Here is a 24097-nt window from a genome sequence, read left to right on the forward strand (position 1 = left end):
TCCACCAAACCAGGTATATGCTCCTCAAAGTGTCCAGCCAAACTACAGTTTTCTACCCAGTGGCATGGGTTTTGGTTTTGATACTCCATCAGCAAGACCATCATCATCAAGCTCAGTTACAAGTGATCCATCATCAGTAGAAGAAAACGACTATTTTACCTTATAGAAACTATCAAAGCAGGTGCATGTTTCATGACACTAATGGTGACTTTGTTGTTATGTTGAGTTGAAACGGTAATAATTCATTTTGAAGCAAAAACACACTTTTTGTCACGATGCATTTTACACCTTAAGTTTGTTTTGTTTTGGATTTACTAAGGCAGAAACTATAAGCGATTGTTCGACCTTGGTCTCTATTGTTAGTTTGTTTGGGAAATGTACACAGTTGTCTTTCCAGAAACAGAGCAATCAGTAATTTCTGGTTAGGCTGGTCACTTCAATTTTGTGTTTTATTTATTGAAACTCTGTCTATAATAAGTTGTTGAAAAAATACAATAACACTTTAATGGCAGGAATTCAACTGACGAAGGAGTGTGTTAATTTTCTGGGGACAAAATGTTAACTGCATAGTAAAAAGCAACTGCATAGCAAAAACAACTGTATAGTTAAAACACAACTCTATTTTCCATCAAAATAAAACACATTACGAATTTAACTATAGCATCTCAAAAAGTTGATGCGTGGAACTGTTTTCAAACGCTCATAAGTCAATATCGAAATACAGCTGAACTGTTAAATGGTCCTGGCTCGTCGTTAATTCCTTTTATTGTAATCCGAAAGTTAAACAAATATGAAACCATGCAGTTCACGTAACATGACTTTGGTGATCAGTCGTTGTACAAAAAATGAGCCAAGATATTCCTAATAATATTAGAATTGCTATCTGCGTCATCATCGTTCAGCGGATCGGGTCGAGGTAGGTCACCAATTTCATCTTCACCCAACCTGTTCCACTCTTCGAGGTAGCACTCTTTTCGCTCTTCACATATGTTGTGCAGGATACAGGCTGTTGTGGCATGAAGTACAACTTTATCGAGTTCGCATTCCAACGCCTTAAGCAGACATCTCCATCTCCCTTTAAGCCGTCCAAATGCCCTCTCGATCTGTATGCGAGCGCGACTGAGTCTATAGTTAAAATGCTCTTTCTCAGGTGTGAGATTGCTGCCTGGGTAGTTTTTCATTAGATGCTTGGAAATGGGGTAAGCTGGATCCCCAATAAGAAATGGCTCAATGACGTGGTTATCGATAACCCGTCGCAAATTTGAATCATCAGAAATCAGCCTTCCCTCTGTTATCAAATTTCCTATCTGAGAACGCCCAAACACCCTAGAATCGTGTGCTCGACCAGGCCAGCCAGCAAAGACATTAGTGAAGCAGCACTGGCTGTCACAAACACCTTGCAAAATAACTGAATGGAAACATTTCCTGTTATAAAAGTCCGCATGGTGGACGAGGGGGGCTTTTATGGGTATATGGGTACCGTCAATGGCACCCAAACATTGGGGAAAATTCCACTTTCTCTGGAAACCATTTATGATTCTTTTAAAATCTATTCCTCTTTGTATTTTGCTTATGATGTGCATCTTGGAACTAACCAGGAGTTTCATAGCTTCGTTAACTTTAATGCATGCAGTAGAAGCACCGACTCCAAATTTGTCTCCGATCTCTCTGTAGTCCAGTCCTTTTCCCAGACGTTTCAGTAGCATCGCTACAACTGTTCGTACAGGTACAGGACTACGCAGTCTCGTTACCTGTCGCTGAAGGCTCCGCAAATCATGAGTCAACTGTTCAAACATATCTTTGGAGATACGATAACTTTCCAGCCATTTTCTGTCAGGAAAATGAAGGAATTCGTGTTCTAGAACATTCTGAATTCGTGGGATTTTCCAAGCTGCTCTCCCTCCACTATCACTCGTTTCTGCAAGGAATACATTCAACCTACTTGTAATGCTAGCGCAGACTTCCGTGACGATCCGAGATAATCTTCGCTTGTCGTCGTCATCCGCGGTGTCTCTTAAATGTTTCATGTAGAAACACAGCATTACAAAATTAAAAAAGCCATAAAAAACAGTAAGCAAGCAGATATACTGAACACGGAACAAACGCATGTTGTGACTCGAACAATTTCTCAATAGTGAGCGTGTGCTCTGTTTATTGAATGTGAACATATCTTCAGACTGAGTACCGTGTGTCTGAACACAGCACCATTTTGTGCCGGTGCCCGGGTACTAGTGCCCGGGCACCAAGTGTGAACACTGCCTAAGTGACCAAACATGGAATACTCTAATAATGATCTTTAAATACGTGAATGACAAGTACTATCCCCCTCAGTAACGGTGAAAGCGGTGGCTATTTACCTCACTGTTTCGCGGCTCGGTTGATATCCACCATTATTCAGCTCCAGTTAAATGAATAATTGTTAATTGTTGGTCATGATTACTTTACAGTAAGCCCTCTGTCTGAGGAGAAGAAACTGATCTTGGCTATGAAAACTGAAAAGTGACCTGTATATTAAGTGTGCAAGAAAAATTTAAAATCATAAAGATAACTAATTATATAAAAGTTTATCTTAAGTTATCCCACCCCATCCCATGTTTTTTTTTACAACATCCATGGCATACACGTTAAAAGCTGGAATTCATGTCAAAGTAATTGTATAGAGACCCATTGTTAACCAACTCACTGTGTCAGCATATGAGATGAATTTCGCCAATTGCTAATTGCTATGAATCATCTTGTAAACTGATTTGGGTGTCAACAACAGTCCAGCGCTACTTCCGAATTATTACAGTACATATGTTTGCGCCGCCAAAAAAGTTATCATTTTTTTGTAACTGTTGATCTTTCGTAAGGGATTAAAAATAATTCTTTTATATCGCGAACACGTTGTGTTTCATATGTCAAAACAGCTAGAGCTGATGGCAAATTCAGCTTGAAGGTTTTGATTATCTGGAAAAACAATAATTTCACGCTCACCGTGGAGTCTCTGTGGCTCGGTCTGAGGTTCGATTCCTCATGGGGACTCAGAATTTTTTCTTTTTCCCATGCTCGTGACAAGACGAAAAAAAACATCTGTCTCTAATAATCTCTACGTTTGCCAAAAACTAGAGCCTTTCAGTCAGAGTCGTAGAACCAGCCAATCACAATCGTTTCAAATGAGATATCTTGTCTTTCTTGATAGCGATTTCTTTGCCCAAGGTCGTGTGTTGTCTGCGCGGTGACTTAGGAGAAAACGCTTCTCGATCGAAGCTATACAGGCGAAAACATTACAGGTTAGAAATAAAAACACCTTTTTGATTTGACCAGATTAACGTGTAAAACCAAATGCTAATTTTAACCTTTTGTTTTAGAATCTGTTTTCGATGATTCAGTTACCAGCGGTTATTTAAAGTCCATTCTGGTTACATTTTCTCACTCGCACTCTGTTTACTTTTGTTTTTATTTACGAGTGTCAATTACGTAACGTCACGCTGGAAAGTGAGACTTTGTTTGGGCTAAAAGTAAATTCATCAACAACAAACGCGACAGAATTGTTTAGCGGGCTTAAATTAACAATATTCTACGCCGTAATTTAACGCGATCTCGTCAAAAGGATTTCAACTAATTTTACATAAAATTGAAGGAAAAGGCCTTGTTACCAAGGAGTGTTTGCAAGCAGTCAGACAACAGATGCGGCTTAGTTCCTTCATTACAAGGTAAGCGCGTGCTTGCTTCTCACCATCAACAAGCTACTAAATGTTTATCTTGGTTAGATTTCTTATTTCAGAAAAATCACAAAAATCTTATTCATTTAAATTTATCGAGCTTCGTACAATAAAAATATGTATGACGCTAAATCTCATAATAGGGAAGACTTTCATGAGTAAGTATTGGTGTGTTGTCATACTGTTGAAATCTGAAGATAGATCAGTTTCACATCTATTAAATTGTGTTGCAAGTTTTGTAGAATAGTTCCCAACCACCAGACCATGGTCATGTGTTTATCCACGACAAGGGTAAATTTTATATTTATTTTTCAGTGTCGCTACAAAGGTTTAAATTAGTAATTTGTGTACCTCTGGAGAGTGATCAGGAAATTTTGTCTCAGAGAAAATATCACCACGCAGAAAGTTACCTCTCCTCTTAAATACTTAGGCCTTTCGGACAAGCGACTTAAAAATCAAAGTTCAAGTCCAATAAAAAGGGAGATCTTAAACTCAAAGGACATTAATCGAATGCTTTAAAAATCACGCATGAATCATAATACGTTATTTTTTATCATTACGACTATTCTGGTGACCTATTTTCAGCCCACAGCAACATTTTGGTTGAAAATATTACATCATTCCTCTTAAGCATCATCAAAATAAATCAAAAAATTATGTAGGGTTGCAATAATTTTTGTTCCTAGATGACGTAGGATTCTATCAAGGCATTTGTTCGAGAGAATTTCGGCAAGGATTACTTCCCAGCAAGCGAACAAGTAGAAAAAAAAACAGATAGACAACGCGTTCGTTGCTTTCCCCTACGATTGAATGCCTTGATGCGTTCTGTTTTTAGTGTCTAATGTGGGCAGTTTCCATATAATATAAACCACGTGTTTCAAAGAAAGCCATACTATATTAGCTGAGTCTCTCATTTTGTTATTGCACTGTTGGTTCGCCTCGTAATCAAGGTGATCCTCATACAAAATTTTTGTTTTGTATTTTTTAATTTAAGTTCTTGTAAAGTTGGAGTCAGTAATCTTAAAACTTACTGACCAAACATGGAATACTTAAATAATGGATGGTTGGAGAAAAATCGCTTTATTGAGAATGATTGAGAGCAACCTAATGAGACAGAATTGCATTGATCTTTTAGCACGTCCGCAGTTCAACTTGTAAATCGCTTGTAATGTACAATTGAGCCGAGCCTTTCGACTGAAAGATAGTCCGATAGATTTCCAGAAGAAGTTGGATGTACGTGCAATAGTGATTAATATTTACCTTTAAATTGAATCATGTAATACATTTCGCGCGCGCTGATTGACGCGCTGATAGGCTAGTTCTGAGGTGAATGACAAGTACTATCCACCTCAGTAACGATAAAAGGGGTGGATATTTATCTCGCTGCCTCGCGGCTCGGTTAATACCACCGCTATTCACTTCTACTTAAGTGAATAATTGTTAATTGTTGGTCATGATTAATTTACATTTGGCCCTCTGTCTGAGGAAAAGAAACTAGCTATGAAAACTAAAAAGTAGGAAATATACCTGTATATTATATGTACGCGAAAAATTTAAAATTATAATATCCCAATGCTTTTTTTCACAACATCAGTGGAATACACGTTAAAAGATGGAATTTTTGATGTCAAAGTAATTATAAAGAGGCCCATAGTTAATCTGCTGCTAATCTGAGAATCCATCAAAGGTGGGTTTATTAGACAGTAAAATAATCATGCTTCTACATCGCAATATGTGATTAGATACATTGTTAGTACTGTTCAGAAAGCTGCGTTTGATTATGTTATGCCTCAACGTTTTCTGTTTAATTTTTACAAATCTATTAAGAGCGCTTGTCTGTAAAAATCAAACATATCGCGGCAAGGGCGGAAAATTCGATTTCTTTCTTATTTTAATGTTAGATAGGCTAGGCTATAACTAAAATCCCTGGATACTTTTTTTGGCAAAATATCTTTTTATTTCAGAGAAAAATACAAATAACGAAATTCCGTTAAAATCGTCATTTTTAGCAGCAAATTATTGCACGAGTTTGAGGGCTTCGCGTGCAAAAACGAATCACTATCTCGTCTTTTAAACACTCAAATCTTCTTTCTCGATCTCATGAGACCTCACAAAATGATTTTCGTAAACACTGCGCTCTTCTTTGCGCTTAAAATAATTTAATTTCGAAAACATGCATTTCTCTTCTGTAAAAATACTTCGTGAATAAAATTAATTCTCACCATGTGCTTAACCTTCAAATAGATTAAGCTTTTGGTGGTTGAATTTCGAAAAGATGTTCTCAATATAACTGTAAAAATTTGTTTGGGCAAATGATTGAGAGCGATACAAAAGCTTTTCAAAGTCCGTTAAAATGCAGTTATTTGACCTTTTGCGGTCAACATTCCAGTCGCGAGTCACACATATTTTAATATGTTTCAACCCATAGGAGGCCGAAAAATGTACATAGAAAAATATTTCCAAATGCTCTAACCTCATTTGCCGCAGAAGACCGAACCAGAGACCATTTTAGAGTGATTCTCTTGTCGTTCGTCGTTTTAGGTCTGTATAAATGATAACGTCCGATGAAACCACCAACCCTGTCGAACACCATCTTGTTGTCAAACGTTCGATATCTTTCTTCACTGTGGCATCTTATTCAACGGTTCAGTTGACTGCGAGTATTGCTTAGTTTACAATGCACTAAAAGATTACATCTGACAGTCTAATTCAATGCTAAACTGAGTTGACTACAAACATGTACGCCTTTGAGTATTTGGGTTGTCACGCAATACCGGTGACAGGAACTTTAGGGGATAGGTGAGGGGCAAAACTTCAAGCACTATCAGAATTGAACTCTTGGAACCTAAAAAATATTTTATTCTGTAAACATTGTTGTAATAGTGTCATCTTTGTCTGGTGACAAACAGTAAAATACATTTATTTGTTGCAGGGAATTATTCTTGTTTTTTTGGCGCTCTGTGCCTGTCGTACCTATTAGGGGTGTTTTTCTTTACACTAAAATTGCAAGGAATACCCTAATAGCATGAAAGAGAACCTTTTGTACATTTTTACAACACCATGCTACAAAACGCAGTGGTGGGGATGTGTGGCTTATGTGAGGCTGGGGTGCTATGTTCCGTGGCCAATGGGTGGGGCTTGCATAAGGGAGTGGTACTATTAACCACTGTTAACAGACCAACTTCCGTTTAAAACCTTAAACTACAGAGGGGCCGACATATGTGCGCTCGGCAGAAAATAAGTTTGATCTCATCTTCAGGACCGGTAAATTTGAAAGTCAACTCATGACTTGCGATATTCTTGGTGCATGAAAGTAAATTAACAATTTCCGTTTCACACATTCGATCTCTAGTGTTGTAACCACAAACTCCGCCAATAAGCGACTTGAACGAATAACAACCTTCCATTTTTTATGTAACAAAGTTGACGGTGTAAGTTAGTGTATTTGTGAAAAACAAAGTCCGAAGCCCCGCCTCTAAGCGAAGAAAAGGCATCGTGTAATTATCATAAACCAGATTTTGTTTACTTAGGCTTACTATTTTTAGCAGGTACTGAATTTAGCTTTTCAACGAGTATTGGCCAAAGGCCCGATCTCCGCGACTTACATGTAAGAGATTTTGATGTTCACAACAATAAAGAAGATTAGCAGCAGAGTGACGTCTTTTTACTTTCCCCTTCCCCTACCCCCTAAAAAATAACTTCCATTGCATGATTTGCATTGCGTAACGACTCTCCGTGTACAAAACTACGTTGACTGCAACATATGTGTAGTGCCACTTTTAAAAGCATCGCTCAGATCTACTGCACCACAAACCGAACAACGCTCACAGTCAACTGAACCGCTGGATAAGATGCCACAGTGCAGAAAGATGTCAAAAGTTTTACAACGAAGGTTGGTGACAGTTCGCAGATTGACAGGCAGTTTCATCGGACGTTATAAATACGACGAGCGACAAGATAACCACAGTAAAATGGTCTTTGGATCTTTCTTCTACGGCAAATGAGGTTAGAGCATTTGGAAATGTGTACCCATGTACATTTTCCGGCCTCATATGGGTTGAATCATATTAAAGTATGTGTGTGACTCGCAACTGGAATGTTGACCGCGAAAGGTCAAATAACTGCAATAACGGACTTTGAAAAGCTCTCGTATCGCTCTCACAATCATTTGCCCAAAGAAATTTTTACAGTAATATTGAGAACATCTTTTCGTAATTCTACCGCCCAAAGCTTAATCCATTTGAAGGTTTAGCACATGCTGAAAATTAACTTTACTCACAAAGTACTTTTACTGAAGAGAAATGTATCCTTTCGAAATTAAATTATTTTACACGCAAAGAGGAACGCAGTGTTTACAAAAATCGTTTTGTGAGGTCTTATGAGGTTAAAAAAGAAGATTTGAGTGGTAAAAAGACGAGATTATGATACGTTTTTGAATGCGAAGCCCTCAAACTTGTGCAATAATTTGCTGCTAAAAATGACGATTTTAACGGAATTTTGTTATTTGTATTTTTCTCTGAAATAAGAAGATATTTTGTCGAAAAAAGTATCCAGTGATTTTAGTTATAGTCTAGCCTATCTTATATTAAAATAAGAAAGAAATCGAAATTTTCACCCTTGCTGCGAAATTTAGAATTTGTCTGATTTTTACAGACAAGCGCTCTTAAATCAAGGCGATAGCAAAAAAAAAAAAAAGACTAACTTGATAAACAATTAAAAACATGAGAATAGAAAGTAATCAAATTTTAGGGCAGAAATGCTCCACAACAAGATATCAGTTAAGAAGTATTTGTGGTTGGGAATAACCCATCTCCATTTTTTACGTATCTTTAGCTTGATCTTCTTTGTATCTCATCTTCAGTTGTTCCCTTAAATTTGAACTTTTTGCTTATCAGAGAAACCCATCAAATAAACAATCCTTTGGGTAGACCGGTGAAATTTTGCTTAGCAGGAGATGTAGGGATAGACAATAAAGATCTAACAATCTGAGAGACCTCTTTGCTCAGCCGCAAATCGCAGGAACTTTGTTAATGAAGAAAATTTGTAAGGAAAACTATGTGGAACGTGAAACAGCGAAAGTTTATCAAACTTAGTGGATCAGTAAAGGGAAATCAAGCCTTTGGTGGACAGAAGAAAATTTTGCGCTGATAAATATAAGAGATATATAAGGATACAGGCAGACTCTTTTGTAGTAAAGTGGTAAAAAGTTTAATATTCATGTCAGCGAAAAAATTCAATTCTAGTATAATTGCATTGATTGTGTATATATACGCATATGTATAGTTCATTGAAGTAATTGTGTCAAAATCGCTAATTGAGCCATATGTAAAACTTACTGTTTAAATGTATATTTATTAAATGTTTTGTGCATCATGAATGTTTGTGTTTACTGGATCTTGAAACTGCGGAGCATGGATAAAAGGAAAACGCTAAATCAAGGGGTCTAAGGCGAGTCTTTGCTTTAGACTCGCATTACGGTTGCGAGTATAACTACTATTTCAAATAAATTCTTCCAAAATGCGGTACTCTGAATCGATATGTACAGCTTTAAATTCCTTGAATATGTGATATAGGAGAGTTAATAAACTTTCCCGATGTCTTTGGAAAATGAACACCTGGCTTTTAACCTTGGGACGTTCGTGGCGTTTCAAAGTTTATTTGATTCTCAGTTCTTGACCTTCCCAATTCGGGTATAGTGTGGTAAACATTTTCCTGTCTTCCACCCCTCCAACATGTAAAATGCTGCAAAGTGGTGCAGGGGTAACTAAAGACCTGTCCCTTTCTTTTGTAAGTAACAATTCTACTAACAGTGGTTTCATTTCTCCCACCTGTCGTATCTTTGACCAGTCCCACTGACTTTCTCTAGCGCTAAGTAACTCGGAGTGACTCTCACTCTGACTCTGACCGACTAACGAATTCTATCAAGCGAGACAAATTTGTTCCTACTCCTGACTAGTTCAGATTTTTCGGTGCGACCGTTTATTGCTGTTCAGATCCCTATACTCTCCCATTGCGCAATGTGTTTACATATTTACGGAGGTCGCTGTGCGAACTTGGACTACATGTGGTGGTAAAAGGCTCAAATAATGATGTATGTGAAATATCTATAAAGCATTCGACGGCTAATATTTTGCTCTGTTTTTGATGTTTGACGGTACTAACCAATAGATTATAGTCTCTGACCTATTCTATATCTTAAGATGCTAGACGAATGAGGGACCCTATTGAGACCCTCTGAATGGTTTTTTTTTTAAGAAAGCCGTCATTTTCAATAGAAGCCTGGTGCATACAAGAGTTGCAGAGTTGGAGATGGTGGTTTCCTTGTACTGAGGACATTAAATTGTCAAATAGCGAGAAGAGTTCACTATTGTTGTTGTGAGCGCAAAATTTGTTTTCAACAACACTAGATCTACTTTAAGTGTAATAAATCACTTAAAAAGTGTTTTTGGTTTAGGAATAACCCATCTTCGTGATATACGTATAATTTTCCTTGATCTTAGTCGTAATACATCCTCTTCCCTGTTGTTCCTTTTGTGACGCACCCTTTTCCCCGATCTTCTTTTCAGTAATGTTTCCTCCTCGTGATGCAAGTCTCCATCCAGATGCAGAGCGTACTTGGCCACCCCATTTGGTGCGTTGTCCTGTTAAAATCAATAAAGAGATAAACTGTATATTTTGTAAAGGTAATTAAATGATGTCGAGTGCAATTTGGTCTTAATGAGCACGAGTAAATCTTTCAAAGACAATAAATAATCTAAAAATTGCACGAGCTCGTAGGGTGAGTGAAATTTTGGAAATTTGTTAGTCAATTTTCTCTCTTCTAAACAACTTTCGATGGACAATCCTTCCCAGAAAATTTGCGAGTAAGTGTTAGGAGGATGAAAATTGTAACAGGCCTTCCTGTCACTCAACCCACCTTAGTCAATTTTATTTCCATTGTGCTACCCTCATCCTCATTTCCATACTGCTTATAGGAGTATTTCTCACTTTCTGTTTCATCTTCTTCCAGCTCTGAAGATAGATAAGCTCCATGTTATTTTAGTTACATGCTGTTCATAACCAAACTGAGTATGAGACCCTTTTGTGACTATTACCTCTTTGGACTATAAAAATGCTTGTTTCTTCTTAACTTTAAAAATAAAATTAGTCAAATATCTATTGATTATTATTGGTCTACCTCAATTATATAATATAGTAATAATAATAATGATATTATATAAACTCTAATTATAACTGCTTCGGTGATGATGGAAAAGCGCGCGTTCTGATTGGTAGAAGATTGCGCTATATCTCGCTATAATCTCCTAGCGCGAGATGATTATAGCAGGGGCTTTAAATTTCAAAATGACTGCCTTGCATTTTGCTAATGTTAGGCAGGAACTGATAAACGCGATAGAACAAACTACATTTCTGAAAAATACAAATTGTGCTACTAAGTTTGGCGTACCACCATGCTGATTTAATTAAATAAACCTGTTAAATTCTAGCTTATCTCGATATGACTAATCAAAGCAATTATAACAGAATGGTAACGAAAACACCTGAGCAATTACGCTGAGGTAATTAGTAACCTCTGGCTCAGTGAGCATTGGTAATTATTTTTTTATTCTTGTTAAGTGCATTTGATAATACTTACACAGACTTTATATTATACAAATTTTAGTTATTAATTAATTTTCTTTTTTCACTGAATACTTACCCCCTTTGACAGAGTGACAGAATCACAGTGTGGCAAAGTGACAGAGTGACAGAGTGACAGAGTGACAGAGTGACAGAGTGACAGAGTGACAGAGTGACAGAGTGACAGAGTGACAGAGTGACAGAGTGACAGAGTGACAGAGTGACAGAGTGACAGAGTGACAGAGTGACAGAATGACGGCATGACAGTATGACAGAGTGACAAAGTGACAGAATAACTGAATGACAGTGTGTCAGAGTGACAGAGTGACAGCGTGACAGCGAAACAGTAGGACATTGTGACAGAGTGACAGATTGACAGAGTGAAAGTGTGACAGTGTGACAGAGTGACAGAGTGACGGAGTGACAGAGTGACAGAGTGAAAGAGTGACAGAGTGACAGAGTGACAGAGTGACAGAGTGACAGAGTGACAGAGTGAAAGTGTGACAGAGTGACAGAGTGACAGAGTGACAGAGTGACAGAGTGACAGAGTGACAGAGTGACAGAGTGACAGAGTGACAGAGTGACAGAGTGACAGAGTGACAGAGTGACAGAGTGACAGAGTGACAGAGTGACAGAGTGACAGAGTGACAGAGTGACAGAGTGACAGAGTGACAGAGTGACAGAGTGACAGAGTGACAGAGTGACAGAGTGACAGAGTGACAGAGTGACAGAGTGACAGAGTGACAGAGTGACAGAGTGACAGAGTGACAGAGTGACAGAGTGACAGAGTGACAGAGTGACAGAGTGACAGAGTCAGAGTGACGAAGTGACAGTGTGACAGAGTGACAGATTGACAGAGAGACAAAGTGACAGAGTGACAGAGTGACAGAGTGACAGAGTGACAGAGTGACAAAATGACGGCATGACAGTATGACAGTATGACAGAGTGACAGAGTGACAGAGTGACAGAGTGACAGAGTGACAGAGTGAAAGTGTGACAGAGTGACAGAGTGACAGAGTGACAGAGTGACAGAGTGACAGAGTGACAGAGTGACAGAGTGACAGAGTGACAGAGTGACAGAGTGACAGAGTGACAGAGTGACAGAGTGACAGAGTGACAGAGTGACAGAGTGACAGAGTGACAGAGTGACAGAATGACGGCATGACAGTATGACAGAGTGACAAAGTGACAGAATAACCGAATGACAGTGTGTCAGAGTGACAGAGTGACAACGTGACAGCGAAACAGTAGGACAGTGTGACAGAGTGACAGATTGACAGAGTGAAAGTGTGACAGTGTGACAGAGTGACAGAGTGACAGAGTGACGGAGTGACAGTGTGACAGAATGACAAAGTCAGAGTGACGAAGTGACAGTGTGACAGAGTGACAGAGAGACAAAGTGACAAAAATGAAAAAGTGCCGAAGTTCTTATTCTTAGCTTAAAATAATTGTAGTTTTATTTTCGCAGAAGAAAAGCATTTCTTACTTAATTTTTCGACAAGGTTATTAATATTAACTGGAAAAATGTAAATAGGGGACTCACCTTTGAAATCGAAGTATGTCTTCAAATCAAAAATGCTTTCCTCGAGATCTATGAACGGTTGAACAAATAATAAAGATAGTAAGACTGAAATAAGATTATGAAAAATAAAGGAATTTTTCATTAAGTAAGTACAGGACACCATCTAACTAAGAATTCAACCGAGTGATCTCCGCCAACAGCAGTATCATAAAATTCGTGTTGTTGGGTTGTTCGTAAAATGATAGTACTGTTATAATTCTAACCACTATGGATTTGGCTTTAGCTGGCTACCACTTATTTTTCTGTTTCGGAGGTAAAGGTCACGCATAACGTGCTTACCAGGACCTTTGGAATGTAATTGAACTAACAGAAATTTGGTCTAACAATTTTCACTTAAACGTGTTTAAAAGCTACACACCATAAATGCGTTCCTCATGTTCATCCTCGTCAGGTGAAGACTCCTCATCTTCTTTAACCCTTTGAGATCTCATATGTGGCGATGATTCCATTTTTAACTGTTTAAGGTCACTGATCCATTTCTTACAAGTCTCCATTGCTGCTATTTTCACACGATTATCTTTGTGGGGACCCGAAGCAAGTTCTGGGAGCTTTATCGAGGTACAATCTTCTTCCTCATGGCCAGGATTTTTGTTGCTTTTTGGATACCAATACCAATGACTCGCAGCCTTTAATTCGGCTTGAAAGTTGTATTCATCAGGTGTGGTTGGGTAATGGTCTTTCATGTACACCAGAACGGCTGTTACGAGTGTGCTAAAATCCATGAGGGACATTCCACCGTCACATGTTTCGAGTTTTATTTCTTTCCAATCCAGTGATGCTAGCTGTTCCTTCAATTGTTTTATACTTTTACCCTACAGTTTTAAATGGCAAATAAAAGCATTTGGAACAAAATGACATGGTAATTAAGTATTATACAACTAATATTTTACGTTATCAACTGAGTTGATAACGTAAATTGACTACCATAAAGAGTTTCAAGGCTGACGTTTCGAGCGTTAGCCCTTAGTCAGAGCCAATAGCGTTCCATTGGAACATAATGGATCTGGTATAAAAATTACGAAAATTATGCAGTTGAGAAGAATAGAGGACATTTTATGGATAAACATAGAATTATGCATATGTCCATGTTACACAATGAGGACCAGAGTATAATGTGCAGTATAATGAGGAATCATTCCTAATTCATGCTACAATGTTACCCCTTTAAGAGAAATATAAAAGTCATGACCGCTCCTAATGAATACTCACAAAAAATCGATTATTCCCCTAAGGGGTAGTAAACATTATTTGACCACTAATAATTATTAAGCCTCAGGCAAACAATCGTTTAAGCATAACGTTAGAGCTGAACAAAAATTTGAGAGTTTTGTGTTTTGCCGAGGAGAGCGCAGGTAACGATTTCACGCCGTCTTTCGAAACAGCAGTCCAGCATAATTAAATAAGTTATTAGAGTAACTTCGTAATAGTGTAGTTTGATCGTCCAGGTGAGTGTAGTCCTGAGAAGGACTGTTGTCGGTAGTGGTGACTGACTTTTCGACAACCTGAGCGGAAGTCATCACCAGAGTCAAGTGAAAGGTTGTTGTCAGTCGAATGTACTTAGTCCGGTTTGTGTACACTGATTGGTCAGTTTTGCCGTGATGTTATTGGCTGTAAGACTCAAGTGGTGTAGGTCAGTCGTGATTGGTCGTTTTGGATCCGTTAGTGAAGTTAGGTCGTTCTGTTGGATTCGTTTGTAATGTTAATGTCATGGATGAAACGTTTGTATGGTGCCGGTAGTGGCTACGATGATGACTTCCGCTCAAACTACACTATTACATGTTACCCCCGGGTTCAAACCATTTACTGTATTAGAGTAACTTTAGCGGCAATTTGTCGTCAAAATTTTCCATGTCCTTTTGTGCAATATAATTTAACATTGCTAGGCAAGTATTCTTTTTACTATAGTATTAGTTTTATACTTAATATCACGGAGGTATTGAGGCCTCCATACAACTCACTTCAGCAACGCATATTCCATGGAACTTGAAATGCTTTTTCACCTTTAGTTCATCAAAGTCACTTGGCCAAATATCGGCTTTGAACAGACGCACAGTTGTTTTTCCTCTTTGATTAAGAGGAAAGTACAGATTAGGCTCGGTAACCATCCAGACATCATGTGGTTGTTGGACAGCCCCATTCTTTTCTGGAATAAAATCTAACGTTATTTTTCATGAGATGGGTCTCTTTAAACTGGAGAGAGATGGCTTTGAAGGTTAATTTGTGTAATTTATACCAATTTGTTTCGTATTTGACATCATACTTCTGTAACCTTTAATTTCATGAAGTCGAGAGTATAAAGCGGCTTTATATAGGAGAGTTTCTATAAAGAAGGGGCTTTTGGAAATTTCTAGAAGCTAAGTAAGGGTCTAGCGAAAAAATGTTCTCTTGTTTTTTCATTATTAATGAAAATCTTTGTTTACGGCAAATCGTTTCTTTCAGGAATGCATTGATGGCTTCAATCATTTGCCATGTACGTGCAACTAATGGTGGCGATCGTGTACATATGTACTCATAAAGTCATTGGGTCTCATCGTTCCTTGCTCACGCTTTTTTCGTTTCAACATTTTTGTAATTGAGTGCATACATTCCCATCGAAGCGGTTGCAGTTGCATCAAAACAATTACTGAACTAACAAGGGTCTTATTATTCATTCGGTTCAAAATTACCTATCTAAATCCTCATGTTTTGCTTTAAGCTATCGTTCTGCCAGTATCTATGAAGCAAGCACGTCAAAGCATGGTTGACGCTTTGCATGATTCTTCACGTTTTTGGCACTTCCCATGCACAGATATATACTTTACGTGCATATCATCTCTGCCTTGATCCTTATCATACCTCGTAAGCTGTTGTGGTCACTAGAAAACGAAAATGAAGGCCCGTCCTTTGTTCCTGCCCTGAAAACAGTGAGCTTCTCGTCCATTCCGAGTGAGGAAGACCTTTCGAGCAAATAAATTCGCAAATAGATATTTGATTCGGAAAACAATTGATTTCTAAGCCTTAGAGTTATTTACAAAAAGGTATTTTCGAACTGAATTCTTAAAGGTTGCCAAAGTTTGTATAGCCAATTATAACATGTCGATATAGAGGACTCCTTGAAACATCTCCTCATTTCAGTTGCACGCGGAGATCTTTGCTGTCTGTCTGCGTTTAAATCTAGAATGTGAATGGGGAAAGAAAAAAAGGAGCAGAGTCGTTCGGTGAAGCCGAAAAAAGCAGCTTGGCTGTCAGCACAAGAATTCAAGAAATTTGAAGCGGAATGGCGAGAGAACCTCACCGGAACGGATAAAGACTCGTGTTTGGGCAATCTTCGCTGCTTGCACTCGATTAGAAACCATTAAGTCTTACCACGGCGTGCTGAGACCGCTTTAAGGTTGAAAAAAAAAGTGGAAGTCAAAATTAAAATTGCAGTTCAGCAAAATGAAACCAAGGGTCTGTCATGGATTACTGTTAGATAGTTCTCTGACTCCAAGATACAAACCTGAAAAATTGTATGGGGGAACTCCGTTTTTCAAAATTGATCTCCGCAATGGCTTCCGACGCGCGTACGTAATTCGTATCGGCAAACTTTTGATTAGCAAACATAACAGATAAAGAAGTTTTATTTGCGGTCAGATTTAATATGCGATTAATTCGCTTAAAGAAACATTGTCCATTTCTAATTGTCGCGCTCCACTCGGTTTTTGATTAGATAAGTAAAACTCTTATCAGTAGCGATTTCGTAAAACATTTGACAATAAAAATGAACGGTAAAACAGGACGTTTCGACCAAACTTCGATCATTTTCAACTGAATAATAAGAATGTCACATTGCCTAATGCCAATTATGCGTGTAATAAGTTTTAATTAGCTTCTAGTGAACATTTCTTCTCTTTAATGTTCGTATGTTTACAAAAATGTTACACTTCTTACACGCATATATATTCATCGTGACATTTTTATTATTCACTTGAAAATGACCAAAGTTTGGTCGAAACGTCGTGTTTTACCGTTTTTATTGTCATAAGTTACACGAAATAAGTTTTTCCGGATAGTACGTTTCATAACATTTCCATAGATGTATAGTTTATGGGGGTTATGCTTCAAATAGCGCGTTAAAACTTTTTGCAGAGGACACCCGCAAAGGTCTACCGTATTTTTTTTTTGCAACTTTCTATATACGTAGATTCCCAAAAATAGTCATGGCTGGAAAATGAATACTGAAATAGTTCTTGATTGCAAGTGAGGCCTTCGGACCATTCTTTGGAATGTTGATTTGATTGATTTGTCTTTATGGACCTCAAAGTATTGTTCAACTTAAGATTTTGTTCTAAATCGTATAGCTTTCAGAATTTTTAAAACAACACCACGGAACTTAAGCATAGTGAATCAATGTACAGCTCTCCTATACGCAAGAAATTCTGATGTCTCTCTCTAGCTGCGATATAGCAAATTTAGCACTTCTTATCATAAAGCTCTTATCTAGAAATATTTCTTTATAGATTCAAGTTCCAACTTGAGTAATTTTAATTTTCTGCTACACAATTTATCATAAAATCCAACTTACCTTGCCGCGAAGACAGGCACCCGCGTTTGTTTGATGGATCTCCCACGGACGGTACACTTTAACTCTTTTACTTCTAATTAACTTTTTGTGACAATGACAATTATTTACATAGGCTCTGTTGTTGTTCATAATGGCCGATTGAACCCATTTTCTGGTCAAGTGGGACGTGTTACAACAGGTAGTAAAGTTTTCATTAATTCCCATGTGAAATTTTCTCAAATAATTATTGTTTACGTTTTGCACTTTCTTAATTCAATTTTCCTCACAAAAAGAGCACTACTTCGAAACATTTTGTGTACTCACTCACTTCTCGAGGCGAACTCAATGAACGTTTTTCTTTTAATTCAACCTTATTTTGAAAAAAGAGGACAACAGTATTAGAAATATATCATGAATATTAAGTTTCTAGGGTAAATGTTTGCTAGTAACCAAAATAACACGCTGTGCATGCACGTCATTACCAAGATTGCATTTACATGATCGATAAAAATATATCTTCATCTAGAAAATGCCAACATGGCTAGAAATGAAGGGACTCTTGTAGGCCTTGAGAAAAAAAAGCAGTTCCAGTTTAATTACAGGAAAAGGATAAATGGTGTGAAATTGATCAGGAAGGGTTCTAAACACCAGGCCATTGTTAGGAGAGACGTCAAAGGGAAAATCCAACCGTTCAATCCAAATCTCCACGAAAGCCTCATGACAAGGAAGAAAGATGGGGAGAAAGAGGAAGGGAAAATACAATGCAATTTTTTGTGCTCTCCGAACAAACCCTTCGATCCAAATCTCCACGAAATCCCCATGCCAACGAAGAAAGATGGGAAGAAAGGGGAAGGGAAAATACAATGCGATTTTTGGTACTCTCCGGATGGCAAAATTTTGCCAAATTCACCAGGTATTACTATTTCATATTTTTTCAGTCTGAAGGCGGTTTACTTCTGTAGACATCTTAGAGATCACCGTAGGGATTATCTATGGCTTGCAGTGACGTAGTTTCCTGAAAAAAATACCCCATGTATCGAAATAATGATTAAACTAGCTAACTGCTTGCTGGAAAAAAACGAGTTGCTCACATATAGAGAGATTTCGTACATTTAAGACCTGTTTTGATGTTAATGCTCTCTTAATTGTTTACCCAGAGGCAACGCAAGTCATTTTCACAACCTTGTATGCGCACGCTTAATTTGTCTTGTAATATTTGTGTACTTTTGTTGGTTTTTAATTGCTGAAGTAGATGGATACAAAGCTAAATCTTCTATAGAAGCAATTGAAAGACATTTCTACATTGGAATGTTGTTGCTTTCAACTTGTTGAATCAAAATGGCAGATTCAAAAGAGGAAGTTAAATAATCCGTGCTGCTCTATAATTAATCAATCAGAGCGCACTTTTAATCGGTCACAAAACAACCATGTTATGCAATGGAACATACTTTCCCTTATTTCGCAAAATGAAAAGCGTTTATTTCAGCAACCGTTGTAGGCTAAATTCTGCAATAGATAAGCCTCTATTTGTTTTCGCCAACCGTTTATTCCCATCGTTGACTTAATTGTACTCGATAGCTTAATGTATATGGCATTAAAATCTTTAAATAAACATTCCGGTCAACCTACTTTCAGTAAGGTTAAGCATATTCATCAGGAGTATTTCCTAACAATAATTCCGTCAAGAGAATATGATAGTAATCCCTTAGTTTGCAAAATGAGTGTAGCTATTCGTTCTGATCTATTGCTATTTTTTCTCTCGATAGGTTTAAGCGTTTTTACCGATTTTAAGAGGATGCCGGAAATTCTAAAAAGGAATTTAGTTGTTTACCCGAAGGCGATGCAAGTCACATTCACCGGCTTTGCCGGCTATTTTTTCTCTCGATAGGTTTAAGTACTTTTACCGATTTTAGGAGGATGCCAGAATATCTACAAAGGAATCCTGAAGAGTTGTGGCAGCTGGACGAGCACAGTCCTTTTCCAGACGAAGTAGAGATAGTTATGCCTGATGATCGTCCTTTCAAAGGACACATTAGGCCGAAGGGAGGCCTCGAAACCTCTTTTACAAAGGACAATATCATTGAGGTAAATCCCATGTTTTTGATTGCTTATATTAAAAGTCCGTTTCGAAAGGAACTATGTATAGGTATGTATAAAACTGCAATTTTTTTCAAAAAAAAGATTTTCAAAAAGATTAATTCTTGAGAATTGAGGGTGACTCATTACGCGCATATTTTTTTCAGAACTTAGCAAGAAATGAAATACTGTCATGTTTATTGCAACTCATTTACATTTTTAGGGGTTACCAAATTCGCTTTTGAGAGTGTAGTGAGGCTGTTTGTTGTCATGGTAATGTAATGTTGAAATATTATCAAAATATGTTGAGAAATTCGTCTGTTTAGTAATCTTTACGCCAGAGAGCTCCGTAAACTCAGATAAATTCACTAGACGTTTAAGCTTCTCTCCTATTGTGTTTTGCGCTTGCTAAGATATGATAACAGATACATGATTGTGATTCCCTACAAAGTAAAGCACAACAACTCATCTGGTGTTGCTAAACTATGGATTATTAGACCGCGGAACATCCGAAACCAGCGGAACATGCAGAACCAGTAATTTTCAGTTATAAAAGAAAATAAGTAAATAAGATCCATCTTCTTAATACCCGAAAAATGAATTTTGAACAGTGAAAAGGTGATTTTAGTTTATTTTTTATCTAATTATATATATATTTTTTTTGACAAAAAAAATTGATTGTTCCGCTGATCCTGGGTTTAGTAACACTCCGACTCATCTTCAACCCGATACTTTTCCAATTTTATTTCTTCCAGATGCTGAAATGCCTTCCCTGGAAGAAATACACTCAATAACTAAGGGCTAGACCCAAATCAAAAGAAGCCACACAAGAGAAGTCGAGTTAGATCAATTTTGTGCAGTTATAAAGATAGACATAAGCACATTTCCTATTTCTGTAGAAAGAAGTATCAGATGTACAACAGTAAAAAGAACATGGTTTTTTTCCCCGTTACAATTAATTTTAGTCTGATTTTTTTTTACAAGTTTCTTGTGAATGTTGATCTACTTAAATTAAAGAAGAAGGGCTGTAGCTAGTGTTACGACTGGTAGTATTGTCGACTGCACTTCATTTTGACCTGAGGCTGAGGGAGCTTACGATTGTTCTTACGTCCTCGCGATTGCAAGAAAAAGTAAATACAAATATCGTGAGGTCAAGGAAACAATGCTTTTCTTGAGTTCACTTCTGGACAAAACCGAGTAAGACACAATTTCCTTTACTTTAAAAAGGATAGACATCTTTGTCTCTGCCTTCATCAATTTATAATTGGTGCAAATATTTCTTTAATATTTCTGTAAATTCTCTGGTTATACCAAATAAACGCTTTTTGTTGCACTCATTTACTTTATTCTAAAATTTTAAAACTATAAAGATAAATAAGTTTACCTTAAAATATCCCAAAGCTTTTTTTCACAACGTCAATGGCACGTTAAAAGCTGGAATTGTGGGTAGTGGTAGGACAGTGAATACTGCACTACCCACGAAAGCGGAAAATATTAGATTAAAATCTTTGAATGCCTTCGCAATATAGAGCATCCAGAAGGATGGCATTTTCTTGATTTTTGGTGCAATTCAGAGAAGCATATCGTACTGAAAAAAGGGGTTTTATTTGAGTTCTAAGTCATAATACCCAAATGACCTCTGGTGTGTTCTCGTGGATTCGGTGCATTCAACAAAAAACGGAACTGTTTCTAGTGTAAAAGTCACGTGCTTTTCACAACCATCGCGATAAATGAGAGACCTGACCAAAACCATTATGTTCTAAAAGGTGATCAAATATCTGATCAACTAAGACACACTTACCTACTAAATAATTTTTAATGGATAACGTAAGAATTTTTTTGGAAGACTACTTTTTAGCTTCATTAACTGAGCAAAAAGAAAAAAATTAAACCACTGTTATCTCATTGAATTCTTCATATTCCCCGCAATATTTTTCTGGCGTCTGTTTGGTGTGGGAGAAATATGCAATGACGAGTTTGGTTACTTCTCGATGCATACCTAACCTGTTAGTTTACTAATGTTTTATTACCTTGGCAGAATGTCGCGTGACATACCAAGAAGAACCCAATTAATTCATAGTTGACAGACGTCACCAATCCAAGGTAACATAGGGAGCGCACGCGCATTTATATATTTGTTGGCAAACTATTACAAAAACGAATCATAAACAAAGAAGTAAAAGGTGGTTAATTTTTTCTGATTGGATAAAAATAATAGTTAAAGTGTTCAGTCCATTCCTGACACGTGGTGATCGAAAATAACAAAATAGGGTTGATTTAGACCTCCGGCGCCACTGAACTCACTTTAAAAGATAACAATACTTAGAATATATCAAAATCTAGCCGGCTATGCACGTAATATATATATTTTTCATTAATTCTACTATCTGAGCCAATAGCTGTGTGACACTTCGCCACCTTGTTATAATTTTTTACTTCCGATCTATATATATGACCATGAACAAATCAATTTCAGTTACAACTCCCTGAAAGAAACGACCAAGCTTTATAACGGCATTAAGAAAAATGCTATACATCTCAAATTTAAAGTTCCTGTTTTGTGTGCAAAGTCCTAAGCATTTTAAACCCGGAAGTACATGTTTCAATGGATTTTTACCGTCTAAAGAGAAGGGTCTTGCCGCCTCGTTAAATTTTGTTATGTAATTCGGGCCAAACATGACAGGAACACAGGGCGTCGGCTAGCCAAAAATAAACAACAGACAAATAATTGATGTCCCCTCAAAAAGAGGCGGCTTGAAAAATATGTGGTTGAAAGTGATTGATTATCGTATTGTGCGAAACGGCGCTTCTTGGAGAACGATGGTCGATTTTAAAAAGAGCAGTACCCATACCATGCGAAAGCTACAGGACACAGCTTTAATACATTTAGTCGGCGTACAATTATGGAAATTGTCTAAAGATTTAGAAATGTCATATGCTGTGTTACTTTATTTGTGTGTGGGAAGAAAACAATTGTTATACTATCGCTTTCTGCAAGGTCACGGTGAACTATTTGTCTGTTCGATTTTTGTGTCTGTGATGACGCTAACGCTGCAGTTTTCCTTTTGACGAAATTTTCAACCAAAAAGTGGCAAAACATTTCTGACCTATTGAAGCAGCCAAAAATATTTTCATCAATTGTTGTTAGCGAGTTGCATCCGAGAGCCTAAAGAAAGTAATACGCCTCTTTAGTCTAGAGTAACAAACAAACTATAGAAAACAAAAGCTATCCGATAAATATAGCAGCGCATTCATCTCTTTCTTATAGAAACTGACCAGACAAACTTGGATAAACAAGATGCGATATGCTACGAGATTTGATTTAGATCACATGTAATATAGTCCAGCGCTACTTCCGAATTATTACAGTATATATATTTGCGCCGCCAAAAAATTTATCGTCTATTGTAACTGTTGATCTTTCTTAAGGGATTAAAAATGATTCTTTTATTTCGCGAACACGTGTTGTTTCATATGTGAAAATAGCTAGAGTTGATGACAAAATCAGCCGGAAGGTTTTGATAATCTGGAAAAACAATAATCTCACGCTCATCGTGGAGTCTCTGTGGCTTAGTGGTTTGAGCATCAGAGCGCGGAATCCGAAGGTCTGAGGTTCGATTCCTCAAGGGACTCAGAATTTTTTCTTTGTTCCACGCTCGTGACAAGACGAAAAAAAAAAACTTCTTCTCTATTGCTTTACCGAGCTCAAAACTTACCATCTCTCTTATTTCTATCTACAAACATTACGCTATAGACAGTGCTGATCCTAGCAGTAAGCAGGACGCATGTCATATGAACTTCGTAATAGATCGCGCTCACCGTGGAGGCTCTGTGACTTAGTGGTTAGAGCATTGGAGTGCGGAATCCGAAGGTCTGAGGTTCGATTTCTCATGGGGACTCATAATTTTTTCTTTTTCCCGCGCTCGTGACAAGACGAAAAAAACATCTTTCTCTAATAATCTCTATGTTTGCCAAAACTAAAGCCTTTCAGTCAGAGTCGTAGAACCAGCCAATCACAATCGTTTCAAATGAGATATCTTGTCCTTCTTGATAGCGATTTCTGTGCCCAAGGTCGTGTGTTGTCTGCGGTGACTTAGGAGAAATCGAAGCTATACAGGCGAAAACATTACAGGTTAGAAATAAAAACACCTTTTTCATTTGACCAGATTAACGTGTAAAACCAAATGCTAATTTTAATATTTTGTTTTAGAATCTGTTTTCGATCATTCAGTTACCAGCGGTTATTTAAAGTCCATTCTGGTTACATTTCTCACTCGCACTCTGTTTACTTTTGTTTTTATTTACGAGTGTCAATTACGTGACGTCACGCTGGAAAGTGAGACTTTCTTTGGGCTAAAAGTAAATTAATCAACAACAAACGCGACAGAATTGTTTAGCGGGCTCAAATTAACAATATTCTACGCCGTAATTTAACGCGATCTCGTCAAAAGGATTTCAACTAATTTTTACATAAAATTGAAGGAAAAGGCCTTTTTACCAAGGAGTGCTTGCAAGCAGTCAGACAACAGATGTGGCTTAGTTCCTTCATTGATATTTCTGTCGCTGCGGCATTACAAGGTAAGCGCGTGCTT

General features: G+C 37.5%; 4 protein-coding genes across 4 annotated transcripts in view; 2 read left to right on the forward strand and 2 right to left on the reverse strand.

Annotated features, from left to right (window-relative positions):
* Window positions 1-827: 827 nt before the first annotated feature.
* LOC136282583 (putative nuclease HARBI1) lies at window positions 828-2027 on the reverse strand. Its single transcript, XM_066170262.1, has one exon. It carries the CDS (start codon window positions 2025-2027, stop codon window positions 828-830), a length of 1200 nt encoding a protein of 399 aa, XP_066026359.1.
* A 6884-nt stretch (window positions 2028-8911) lies between these two features.
* On the reverse strand, window positions 8912-17479 carry LOC136282289 (uncharacterized). Its single transcript, XM_066169718.1, has 7 exons — window positions 17451-17479; window positions 15743-15843; window positions 14866-15050; window positions 13266-13719; window positions 12869-12916; window positions 10621-10715; window positions 8912-10345 (listed from the first exon to the last, which is right to left on the reverse strand). Exons 2-7 carry the CDS (start codon window positions 15825-15827, stop codon window positions 10133-10135), a joined length of 1080 nt encoding a protein of 359 aa, XP_066025815.1. The 5' UTR covers window positions 15828-15843; window positions 17451-17479; the 3' UTR covers window positions 8912-10132.
* A 487-nt stretch (window positions 17480-17966) lies between these two features.
* On the forward strand, window positions 17967-20848 carry LOC131770104 (uncharacterized). Its single transcript, XM_066170263.1, has 3 exons — window positions 17967-18342; window positions 19318-19514; window positions 20261-20848. The coding sequence occupies exons 1-3, from the start codon at window positions 17967-17969 to the stop codon at window positions 20297-20299; spliced, it is 612 nt and encodes a 203-aa protein (XP_066026360.1). The 3' UTR covers window positions 20300-20848.
* A 3122-nt stretch (window positions 20849-23970) lies between these two features.
* The window catches only part of LOC136282696 (uncharacterized), a 28137-nt gene continuing 28010 nt past the window's right edge, over window positions 23971-24097 (forward strand). The window contains exon 1 of the mRNA XM_066170405.1: window positions 23971-24083. The gene's annotated coding sequence lies outside the window, so the exon portion shown is untranslated. The remainder of the gene's footprint in view (window positions 24084-24097) is intronic.

The sequence above is a fragment of the Pocillopora verrucosa genome, chromosome 7 (genome assembly GCF_036669915.1).
Source record: "Pocillopora verrucosa isolate sample1 chromosome 7, ASM3666991v2, whole genome shotgun sequence".
NCBI classification, from domain to species: Eukaryota; Metazoa; Cnidaria; class Anthozoa; order Scleractinia; family Pocilloporidae; genus Pocillopora; species Pocillopora verrucosa.